This window comes from Mauremys mutica, chromosome 3 (genome assembly GCF_020497125.1).
Source record: "Mauremys mutica isolate MM-2020 ecotype Southern chromosome 3, ASM2049712v1, whole genome shotgun sequence".
Taxonomy (NCBI): domain Eukaryota; kingdom Metazoa; phylum Chordata; order Testudines; family Geoemydidae; genus Mauremys; species Mauremys mutica.
In genome coordinates, this window is record NC_059074.1 from 108950346 (window position 1) to 108962937 (window position 12592).

The 12592-nt window shown below is 43.2% G+C and overlaps 1 protein-coding gene across 1 annotated transcript; it reads right to left on the bottom strand.

Annotated features, from left to right (window-relative positions):
• Positions 1 to 2115: 2115 nt before the first annotated feature.
• On the bottom strand, positions 2116 to 2610 carry LOC123366665 (ribonuclease H-like). Its single transcript, XM_045010309.1, has one exon. The coding sequence runs from the start codon at positions 2608 to 2610 to the stop codon at positions 2116 to 2118; it is 495 nt and encodes a 164-aa protein (XP_044866244.1).
• Positions 2611 to 12592: the final 9982 nt, after the last annotated feature.

The following is a 12592-nucleotide window of genomic DNA, read 5'->3' on the forward strand; positions in this document are numbered from 1 at the left end:
TGTTTGTAATGTAAGCCATATTATGTGCATGCAGATATACTGTGATGGTAGTTATGGTAACTTACTTGTATTGTACTATGGTGATAGGTGGTGGATAAATACCTTTAATAAAAATAAAATGTTCACTCAAACAAAAGCTTATCCTTATCACACATATAAGGATTTTATTCTGCATCCAAAAGCTAATGGAAACAGTGCAAAAATCCAGTTGTTTATTACTAGCCCATTATCGGAAAATACTTTGAATTTCTATTTACTCAGCTATTAGGTTAGTCAAACATGCTGGCACATGCCATCTTTTCTGTGTCAACACAAGACACAAAATTCATCCAATCTGGCATTTGATACAATCTTAACTGGCTCTGCGGCTATTAAGAATCCATGTAGATGCAATGAACCTAAAAAGCCATGCATGGATGCAAAGTTGTGGTTCACAAGGAATTCAGAAGTTTGTTTCAAATGCTTTTCAGGTGTAATTGAAAAAGAATGCTACCTCCATTCCTAAATAAACAAGAGAAAAGTCTCTAACATTGGAGATCTGTAGATCTTTCAACAGTCCATTCTTTTTCAACAGTTTCTCTTAATCCAGAGGTCCTCAAACTTTTCATGGTCATGCCCTGAAACAATAGATCACATTTGTAGAGTAGACTCTCATTCACTTTACAAAACCAATGCTCGTTTTCTTGAACTATTGGACTTTGACAAATCCATAGGCATAACTATGCCATAACTATAAACATCAGATATTTTCCAAGAGTGTTCATGCTTTCTTCAGTATCCTATAAAAGAAAACATGAAAATATTCTTTTTTCCTAAGGTGGTTTCTGATTATTTTTCCTCTCTTTTTCCTTTACAGTGTTATCTGGGCAGATGTTTCCCTTCCACGCTCTGAGTTGTGCACTGTGAAACCATTTGATGACTCGTTTCTTCCCGGACTTTATTCCAGCTGGTAAGTAGTCGGACTTGCTTTGTTTATAATGGTAACAGGACCAACCCATCTAGGACTGAGTGGATGGTTTTATTCTGAATAATACTTGAATAGAACTTGATCACTCACATTCTATTCAATGAATTTAAGGTTATTATTGAGCCTTTGGTCCATCTTCCTACAATTGGCTTTTAGGGTGACAGCTACTGCCCGTTGCACACCAGTGATGACCCTTAGCATGGATTTTATATATTGGTCTGTTATTGCTCTTGGTCAATATTCATCAGGGGGTACCCCTCCTGGCACCCACCATTGTTCCAGCGTTACCATAGGTCGTCCAAATAACAACATTTGAGGAGTGAAACCATGGGATCCTATGGTGGATCTCATTGCCATGAGAATTAATGGGAGGTATCAATCCCAGTTTTTGCCTGAGAAATCGATGACTTTCCAGAGTGCAGTCTTCAGAGGTCTATTTGATCTTTCTACAAGGCCAGATGCTTGAGGGTGGCCTGCTACATGGTATCTTTGATGCACCCCAGGACTATAGAGAGTTGTTTGGTTATTTTCCCGGTGAAATGAGGACCCTGATCAGAATCGATGACTCTTGGTAGACCAAACCGACTGAATGCATTTTCCAGCAATAACTTGACTGTAGTTTGAGCTGTACAATTACATGCTGAATAAGCCTTGATCCACTTTGAGAAGGGGTCAATGCACACTAAATAATATTGATTTCCCCTATTTGTTCGAGGTAGGGGACCAATATAATTAATTTGCACCTTAGCCATGGACCATCCACTGGTTGATAGAGAAGAGGTCCTTTGGTGATTTTGGTGTCTGGGTTATTTTGAGCACATCTCAGGCAGTTGTTGATATAATGCTCTGTATCTCTTGCAATCTCTGGCCACCAGGCCACAGTAGCCAACTTACATAGTGTTTTCTGGACTCCAAAATGACCCTGTCTATGTGCCAGTTGTATCAGTTCTTGTTGAAGCACAGTTTGGATTACAAGCAATGGGATACCACTCTCTGTAGATTCCTGGTCTCCAACCTTGTTTTTAGTTGCCATAATTAAATCAGATGAATGATGTTTAATGGTATAGGATTTGTATTTGGTATAGGATAGGTATAGGATTTGCCATCCTTTACTAGCTGCTTAATTTCTGGGTCTTGTGATTGTAACCTTATGATGTCCTGATGATCAGTGGGTCTGCTGATGTTAAGACATCAATGGTTGCTTTTACCTTATCCCATCTGAACTCTGGTCCCAAGCTTGCAGCTTGTTTTGACAGTCGATCCACCTTGCTATTCAGTAGAGTGATTTCTGAATGATTCTTTCGATGGGCCTTAACCTTAAACAACAAAGTGTCACCCCTCCTGGACTCAGCTAACTGCCATGCATATTGCAGATATCGGACATAAGCAACTGACTGGTTATCTGCTGTTCTCATTTCTCTCATTTTCCAAATAACCATCCAGTCCAGCAATGCCCTCATTGTCCAATCAGAATCTGTGCAGATGGTAATATCTGTGGAAGATTCAGCGTTTTCCAAGGCTACAATGATTGCCACTATTTCTGCAGCCTGGGCTGAGTTGTGTGCAATGGTTCCTTTGAATGCTTTGTCAAATGCAACATGTAAATCCACAAACCCTGTGGCTGCTTTTCCATTGATGTACATGCTGCTTCCATCCACAACCCACAGGTCTCAGTTATAAGTTTTAGCTTCTTCAAACACTGATTCTAACTTGAAAGGTGATATGATCTCAGGATTCATATTCTCGGGAAGAGGACACTCGTGATTTATCAGGGGCTCTTTTGGTGCAGGAACGCAAAGTGTGAATGGTGCCAGGCTGGGACGTGCAACCTTTTCTACCTGTATTTCTTTGTTGATCAAAGCTAAGATCCAGTTAGCTAGACGAGGGTGGCTTACTCTTCCAGAGTTGGCTCTCTCAGTCAGCACATACTTCACAGGAGTGTGCGGGGTCTTTAACACTATAGGAGCCATGCCCACTATATACTCCCAATATACGCCCATACAAGAGCCAATACCTCTCGTTCACATTCAGTGAATTGCTGTTCCACTGCTGATAACACTCTGGACCTATATGCTATGGGCTTCAAGGAAGTTCCATGATGTTGCAGTAGGATAGCAGTGATTGCTGTGTTAGTGGTTGCTAGTTAGAGGTGGAAGGGTTTGTTTACCTGCAGAAATGCCAGTGCAGATGCTTCCATTAAGGCTTGCTTCAGCTATTGTACAGCTCTTTGCTCTTCCTCTCCCCTCTTCCATAGTTGGCCTTTCCTAAGTAGCTGGCAAAGTGGCCTTGCCTTCTCACTATAACCTTCCCTGGAAAAAACAACCAGGCCTAGGAAGGACCTGAGTGTGCTATTATCTGTTGGAGCAGGCAGTTTAGATATTAGCTCTATTCGACTGGTATCAGGTTTCCTCCTGGCAGGGCCCAGTTGCACCCCTAAGTAGACTACTTGTTGTTGAACTAGCTGGGCTTTGGTTGGGTTTACTAGGAACCTGCTGTTTTCAGAATTCCTAGTACTTCATCTAGAGCTTTGATGTTGTCTTACTTGGTTTTGTAGCTATCAGTATATCGTCTGCATAACTGACAATGTTGTCACAGTAGGAGGTGGTTTTCCATAATGCTGCTACGATGCAATGACATAAACTCGGAGCATTGTAAACTGGGGAGCCCTTGTAAAGGTGACTTGTTCTTCATAAGTGAAGGCAAATTTATAGTAGTAGGAGGGATGGAGTTGTATGGAGAAGAAGGCATTAGAGATGTCTAGGACGCTGTACCAGCATGCACCTTCAGTGATTAAATTCATCACCTCTGGAAATTTAGCAACAACGGGGGCCAACCTGAGTGTCAACTTGATTAATCCCCTATAGTCCACGGTTAACCTCCAGGAGCTTCCATCAGCCTTTCTAACCGGCCAGATAGGAGAATTTCAGACACTTTGACAAGGTATCAGCACTTCTTGATTCAATAATGCCTCTATTGTGGGTCAAATCTCCTCCTTCGCCTCTGCAGAATACCGGTATTGATGTATAGGCTTTGGATCAGGACTTCTGCCTTTATTGAGGCTTGAACCTTTCTGCAAATTAGTTTGTTAGGAGCTAATACTTCCTTGTGTTTTTTTGGTAACTTGTTGGATTTCTGTCTCCCATACAGGAAGCTGCAATTCTTCTGGAGCCTTGGCAGCACAGATGCAGTGTGTTGCAGGGATTAGAATACCTGCTTCTCCGTGTTCAGTTTGAATCAACATCCTATCAGGTAAGTCAATAGTTATATCCAATCGTTGCAACAGATTTATTCCTAATATGCCTGTACCATCCAATTTTTGCAGTCCAAGTGAGGCCTGTGTAGATAAAGACCCAATATGGCATGTAACTTCATAAGTAAAAGGAATGACATTTTCTTTACCATTATATGAGACCAAAGATTTCAGTTCTCTTACTGGAAAATTCTTAGCTGTAGGACTTCCCTTGAGACATGACATAAACTAGTGGAGGTCCCTGTATCCACCAGCATTGATTGTTCTATTGTTCCAAAGCTTCCCATTATTTTAATTTTTACTGTAGGCCTGCCCCATTTGTCATTAACTACAGGGGCTCGGGAAGCTCGGCCTCCTCAGTAAGTACTGCTAGTGGAGACAGACTCTACAGGAGCGTCGGAACTTGGCCCTCCAGCCTTTTGCCCAGATTCATATTTAGCCAATTTTAGAAATATGTCCTCTGCTGACAGTCTCTGCTTATTTAGCTTGTCCCATGGCTCATACTGAGACAATCTTTTTAGCATAAGCTTTTTAAAAATCCTTATCTCATCTCCAGTTCCTCTAAACATAACGTTTCTGTTGTCCAGGGGTGTAGTAGTGGCAGAACTTTGTCCTATGTGGCCGCTTTTACCATTTGTTGTTTCCTTACTATTATATGCAGCTACCTTCATTTTTGCTGATGTTCCTTGATGGACTAATTGCTGGAGTTTAAAAATCTCCCATGCTCTTGCTTCTAGTAAAGGCAGCCGACTGTTACGTGTATCTATTGGACCCATAGCTAGTCATATGCTAGGAGATAAACCCTGCACATAAAGTTCTCTTAACTCTGGTGTATCATAAGTGATTACCCCATTTCAGTTCACCCCTAGTCTAGCCAAGCAGAATAACAATTTTTTCCTCAGAAAATATTTTTCTGGCCTTTCATCTACACTCTGCTTTTCTGAATATGCCTTGCCCATTACATTATCACGTGGATAAAGCAATCGAAATACAAATGAATAGATAGTAGATGGTTCATTATTTGCATCAATTAATACCTTATAAGGAAGAGTTGCAAAATCATCATAGACGTACATTCCCTTAGTATATGTATCACATCATCTTGAGTCAAATGTGGTGTAACAGATAATTTGGCTAACCAGTTAAGCACTGTATCTCGGCCACAAGGGCCCATGTGCTTTCCCATGGCTCTAGCGTGCTCTGGTGTAAGAGTTTTACTTCCATGTTTTACCAAGGGGGGTTGCCCAGTGTTTTCAAATTGTGTAACTGTGGTCACCACAGGAGCCAATGGGCATCCTTTCTGTGCCGCTTCCACCTCCTCCCAGCTTGGAGGTGCAGAGCGTAGCTGCTCTTTCCCACACCAATTTTCTGGTGGATGTTCCCACACTGACCATTCAGATGACTTGTGTAGTTCCCTCTGAAATTCCACACTGTCTTCTTTAGTCTTTACTAATTTAAATGATTTTATTTTCTGCTAATTATGGCATCTCACTGTTCATTCCCTTTTCTAAAACATTAATTAGTAACAGTAATACAGCATTGCAGCAAATCTATTGAGGAGATAATAAAAATTGCATAGATCATGAGAGAGACAAGAGCCCAGGAGGAGCCTCAGTCCTGACCCATCTGATCTTCCATACCGTCTCTGTAAGGCTAAGGCCTTTGTCTGCAGCCATACGGTAAGGCCTAAAGCCTTCGTCGGCAGCCAGATTAAAAGAGCAGCTGAGCAGCAGCCATTACCTGAGAAGCAGGAAGTCACATCCTGATCCTCACATTTCATCTAAGTTACATTAAAACAATGTAATATCAGGCTGTTAAGAAGGAGACCCTGTCCTAATAGCATCCACTATCACCAGATAAAGAAACAAATCTTAAGATGGCTAAAGAAAACTTAGGGTATGGCTACACTGGCGATTTGCAGCGCTGGAAAGCCTCCACCAGCGCTGCAATTAGTAAGTGGCCACACCTGCAGGGCACTTCCAGCGCTGCAACTCCCTGGCTGCAGCGCTGGCCGTACACCTCACTCAGCATGGGGAATAAGGATTCCAGCGCTGGTGCTGCAGCGCTGGTCATCAAGTGTGGCCACACACCAGCGCTGTGATTGGCCTCCAGGGTATAAGGATGTATCCCAGAATGCTTTTAACTAAATTACTCTCTTTGTTTTGTTATGCAGTCTCTCTTTGTTTTGTTGTGAACGAGCTCCGCGCGGAGCTCTGTTGCCGTTGCCGCTGCTGCTTATCTAAAAAACAAACAGAGCTCCTGTTTGCTGTGATCATCTGTACCTGGCTGTAAACAATCAAATGAGATTGCAGGCAGGGAGTGAATGAAACAGCGGGGAGTCGTGTTGGCTGCAGGCTGTTTGCAATTAAGAGTTAAGACTAAGGGGTTGGAAACATGTTCTGATTTTTCAAGGCAGGAAGCTAAACACACAGTGTTGGCTCCAAAAATCCACTCTCTCTCTCTCCCCCCGCTCCCTGTCACACTAGACCCCACTCCACCCCCCTCTTTTGAAAAGCACGTTGCGGCCACTTGAATGCTGGGATAGCTGCCCATAATGCATCACTCCCAACAGCGCTGCTAATGCTGCAAATGTGGCCACACACCAGCGCTGGTAGCTGTGAGTGTGGCCACACACCAGCGCTGCTCCTACACAGCTGGATGACCAGCGCTGCAAACCGTAGGTGTAGCCATAGTGTTAGTTTGATAGCATTCTCTCTGGCAAGAAATCACTTATCAATAGTTGTGGTTGTGAAGCCCTCATTTCTTTATTGTTTTGTCATTATGGTCCCCACTTCCCTATTGTTTATCTGTATGGTCTCTGTATGGTTCTTTAATTGTTTCTGTCTGTTACATAATTAATGTTGCTAGGTGTAAATTAATGAAGGTGGTGGGGTAGAATTGATTAGAGAATTTTGTTACACTATGTTAGGATTGGTTAGATAGATTTCAGTATAATGATTGGTTAAGGTACAGCTAAGCAGGACTCAAGTTTCACTATATAAACTGGGGTCCAAAAGAAAGTTCTACTCCAGGACACAGCCCCAAAGATCAGAGCTGCCAGACCTCAACACTCTGCTAATGACACCATGCAGAAACTGGAGTTCCCCAGATGGACCTGATCCTGACTGACCATCAAGAAAAGTTCATCTGGCTTATTGGGAGTGGTGAGCACTGTATGTGTAGCAAGTGCAATCTGTTTTTGGTAATTGTTAATAAATAGAGGTTATGTAGTATATTACTGTGTAAGGCTCTTTCACTGGTAAAAGGTCCTGCAGACCTGCAGTAGTAGTATACACCTGGAGTCCTACGAATTAGGAAAAGGTGGGGGTGCCTAAATTTACTGGGTTACGCCTGGAGCCCTAGGGCCTAGGAAAAGATGGGGTGCCCTAATGTGTGCAGGTAACAGTCTCCACCAATGATGTTGCAGGCAGCAAATGTTTCTGGATGAGCATTTCATTCCTCTTTCGGTCAACTGGCCTGTCACACAGTGCATTGTTAACTGCAGTTTTGCTGGAACAGCCTACGGGTTTACTTAATTCTCAATCAATGTTTTATGTTATACCAGCCAGAATATATCCTTGATTACCCATGCAGTTACATTAACAAGCAATTTTATTTCTAGATGTTTGCTATATTGGTTTTTATTTTCTAAATTGTTTCATTTAGTTTCTTCAGTCCAGTGTAAAGGAGAAAGCTGTGTCCCTAAAATCTTGTGATGTAGTCAGCTTGAAGGAACACTATGTTTGAAGAGGTGTTATACCAATATAATAAAAACCAGCAGGATCTTATTAAGAGGGATAAGGCAAAGATGCCACATTTATTGTAAGTATAATAATAAAGCAAAAGACAAAAGTAAACAACGTTGTTTGACTAATTTTTATTACTGCTTATTCCTTATACACACACACACACACATTATATATATATATATACACACACACATTCACACAATCATTCATTTAAGTTCTATATAGGTGTTATAGTTACCAGCCTAGAAGTTGCTCGTGCCAAGTTACTGGCCAGGTATCTTGGTCATGAGGATGGAGCTGAGTCTGTGTCAGATGCACATGATGCTCCTGGAGGCTGGCAGCAGAACCAGAGACTCAAAGTCCTCAGTTTTTGGAGTTCATTCTTATAGGAATTAATTCCTATGTTAGTCTATGGGAGCTGTTTTAACAGAAGAACTAAAAGATTTTTGTACTTGGTGAAACTGGGGGGGTCACTGTCACTTGGGGAAATCACTGTTAGTACCTTCTTTAATATCCCTACAGAGGGAAAGCAAGAAAGTATCCAATCCTGTGATCCTGCAGATAGCCTTAAATGGATGCTGGGATCCAGGCCTAACTGATCAGTACTACCAAAGAGCTGGATCTAGATGGATGTGAAAAAGAGAGGGAAGAGGAGGAACAAATCTTGTATTCAGAAATGTAGGGTTTTCTTTTATGGCTGCTTAATATTATGTATAGAATGTTTTCAAAGTGTACATTTTGCTTCACATGCAATAAACCTATGGTCCCTCCCACTCTGATTCAGACAAATGTAATCGGTGAAATCCTGGCCCCTTTGAAGTCTTTGGAAGTTTTCTCATTGACCTCACTTGGCCCAGGATTTCACCCAATAAATGGAATACTCTACCGGGGTCCTCAAACTTCAATGCACTGCGATCTCTTCTGACAACAAAAATTACTACAGGATCTCAGGAGTGGGGGCCAAGCCTGAGCCCTCCCACTCCAGGCAGGGGGACCGAAGCCCAGCAAGTCTAACACCAGCCCTGGCAACTCATTAAAACAGGGTTATGACCCACTTTGGAGTCCCAACCCATAGTTTGAGAACTGCTGCAGAAAGATTTCATGAATAGGGAGGGAGATTAACATAGGAAGATTATAAAAGCAGTAATTTTGGAGAGAGATTTAGAGGAGAAGAGGTCATATAACGTATGAAATTACTTCTTTAATATAAACTTTTAAATAATTTTAACTAAAATTTATTTAAGTTTGCGAAATCAGAACAAAGCCCCAACTACATCATGTCAAATGGAAAGTAATTCTCTCCAAGAGTGAATAATATAATGTGTGTGTGTGTGAGAGAGAGAGCTTTAACTAGGCCTTTGAATATCACTGGAAAAATCTTCCTCGGTAAAACTTTGTTTCTTTCACAGCTTGATTCTGGCTTTGACTTCAAGTTGTTCTTTTTGCACTTCATTCTTTTATCAGTTCCTTATCCGAAACTGTCACATGGTGCAAAAAAGGGTTTTGAGAACTAGATATTGAGTAAATGTACCAATTTAAATAGGGTCAGCATTGGAACATATTACATAAGATTACTGATGCAATATCTACACATTGTGCTGTCAGTTATGTGACTAAGAGGGCCAAAGATCCAATTCTATAGCTTGTACTCATATTGAATGTGAGTAAGGGCTGCAGGATCTGGCCCCAAATCTTTAAGTCTTTATTCAGTCAAAACTCCTGTTAACAATTTTTGTGTCTGTGAACTGACTTGGCTTTCACTTCTGTTGGTAGGGTATGTGTGTCAAGGAATGAACAGCCAAGGGAAGATATATAAATATTCAAATTCAGTCATAGTTTATATCTTAATTCTATTACATACATCAAAAATATGACCCCCCTTATTTACTATAAAAGTAAGCATAAAAATATAAATTATAAGCCTATATCAGTTATTACGCACACAAAGCTACATTAAAAGAACATTAATGTTGCAAAGTGAAGCACTCAAGCGTTAGAAAATGATAGAACTAAGGTTGCCTGTTCAATCTTAATTTGGCCCCTGGTGGATAGCATAACAATAGTCTTTAATTACATGATCATGTAGTATTTCTTAGGGTTTTTTAAAAAGCTAACAAAAACAGAAATTACATCCTGTGGCATCATGTGGACACCCACATGGTGCAGCCATGTGTCTGGAACCTTTAGATCCACTGCACATACCTCAGTCACTTGAGCTAAGGTAGTAACAGATAGCCAGGGCTGGCTTTAGGCACCGCGGGGCTGATTTGAAGGAGCTGCTGCCGAAGCCCCGCTGCTATCTTCAGCGGCAGCTTAATCGCTGCCGCAGAGGAAGGCCCCTCCGCAAGATTGCCACCAGAGACAGTGGCAACGACTGAGCTGCCGCCGAAGACAGTGGCGGGACTTCGGCGGCAGCTCCTTCGGGACGTTGTGGGGCCCTCGTAGGGGCACAGGGCCTGATTTTGGGGAATCGGCTGAATTGCCCTAAAGCCGGCCCTGCAGATAGCAGTAGTAAATTGTCATCATCCATGTGGACCAGCACTTAAGGGAGAGGAGACACACACTTTGCCAGTGGGTTTTCTGACCGCAGAGGAAGGGTGAGTCTTGGGTTCCAGTCCAGGCTCTGCAAGGAGTGTGCTGTATTGGGCACAGGCTCTTCTGCCTGTTTCCTCCAAAGCCTGACCCCTTCTGTCCATCCCCTCTAATCTATTCCTCTCCCAGTCCTATCTGTTCCCTACCCTGGCTCTTGTTGCAGTGTCATTCTCATCGCCTACTGCAGGGGTGGCCAACCTGAGCCTGAGAAGGAGCCAGGATTTACCAATGGACATTGCCAAAGAGCCACAGTAATAAATCAGCAGCCCCCCACCAGCTCCCTGCTCCCAGCACCTCCCACCGCACCTCCTGATCAGCTGTTTTGAGGCTCGGGGAAGGTGGGAAGGGGTGGAGTGGGGGCAGAGCCAGGGGTTGAGCAGCGAGCACCCCCTGGCACATTGGAAAGTTGGCGTCTGTAGCTCCAGAGTCGGTGCCTATACAAGGAGCCACATATTAACTTCTGAAGAGCCACATGTGGCTCCGGAGCCACAGGTTGGCCACCCCAGGCCTACTGTGATGGGATGTCTACCCACACAAGACTGGAAAGGATTAAGATGGCCAGGCAGGCCGATTAACTCCACTGGCTGCACCTGGAGGAGGAGCCAGAGAGCAGGGGGTTTATTGGGAGCAGGCTCAGTGGGGCAAGAACAAGCAGGACTTTCATAAAGCCAGGGAGCAGACAACAGAAGAGGGCTGCAGGAAAGCAGGCAGCAGTCACTCCTTGGGAGGAGGGTGGTGTGTTAAGACTATAGAGGGTGATCCACAGTTTCTCCCTGGGAGGAGGGAGTTGGGATGCTGGCAAGACCAGAGAGTGGGGAGACACGAAGGTAGGAGAAGGCTCAGGGCATAGCAGCAAAGAATAGCAGTGCAGGCGTTGGCTGCTAACTGGAGGGCCCCTGAGCTGGAACCCAGAGTAGAGAATGGGCCCAGGTTCCCCTACCAGTCACTGAAGACGTGGCAATACAAACAGTGTTTAGCTTAAAGAGGTTTTAAAGCTGGTTAGAATTTGGGGGAAGTTTTCTTCAGTAAAGACCCAATTTAAGGCAGAGTATGTTAGTACAATTCTTCTGACTGAGTAAATTACTCTAATCAACTCACAACTGAATTTGGCCCCAACTCTTTGGGGCACTGTCCATGCAATACTTTTTCATCTTTATTTGATAAATGATTACAAGTAATGGGGTACAGTTTGTATTCCCGGCAGTTTTTCTGCCATCATACTGTGTTTGCGTATCTGCCCTACCATGTTTGTATTAGTGAATTCTGGGGAAATCTGGACAACTATCCCATAGTGCCTCAGGCCCCTGATCAGTAAAGGTATTCAAGCATGTCTGGTGTTAGCACTGGAGTTGTCCCTTTGAAGCCAATGACACTATTCACATTTAAATACCTTTCTGAATCAGGACCTCAGTAAGGGAAAAAGCAACTGGATGATATGCACACTGACTGATTAGTATCAGCAACATGTGGGGCAATGTGTGGGCTTTGTACTTCACACAGAGCAGTGAAGAAGGACTAGCCAAACTGGTTATACAAATTTAGTTAGGATGTCTAGTCCACACTGCAAAAGAGCTGAACTTGTTACAACGTGATGCTTTGTCTACCCCTAGGCCTCTGGCATAGCAAAATACGGTTAGCTCAACCCAGTTAGTATACTTACCACAGACACAGAGTTTTAACCTTGTTGTATTCAAACACAAGCCATGTGTACAGCCAAATATGCCAGCAACTGATTACAAGTTATAACATGAACAGGGCCCAAAAAACTGTAGCCTGACTTTCTGCCATTTCTGTTGCTCCTGGTGGTTGTTCACATTCACTGAAGCAGCGTCTGTTTCATCCACAATTCTCAGTCTATCACTTACCTCCCTTCTCCTGTATCATTCTGTGCAGTGCTTCCTACTCCCAATCAGGGGCATAGCCATGCCACCCACTTAGCATCCAGGCCCAGCCCTGGCTCTGCTTCAGCTCCAGCTTATCCCACTCCGTCCACCCGCTGCTCAGGCTGGGGAGCAGGGTTGGGGGCTTGCCCAG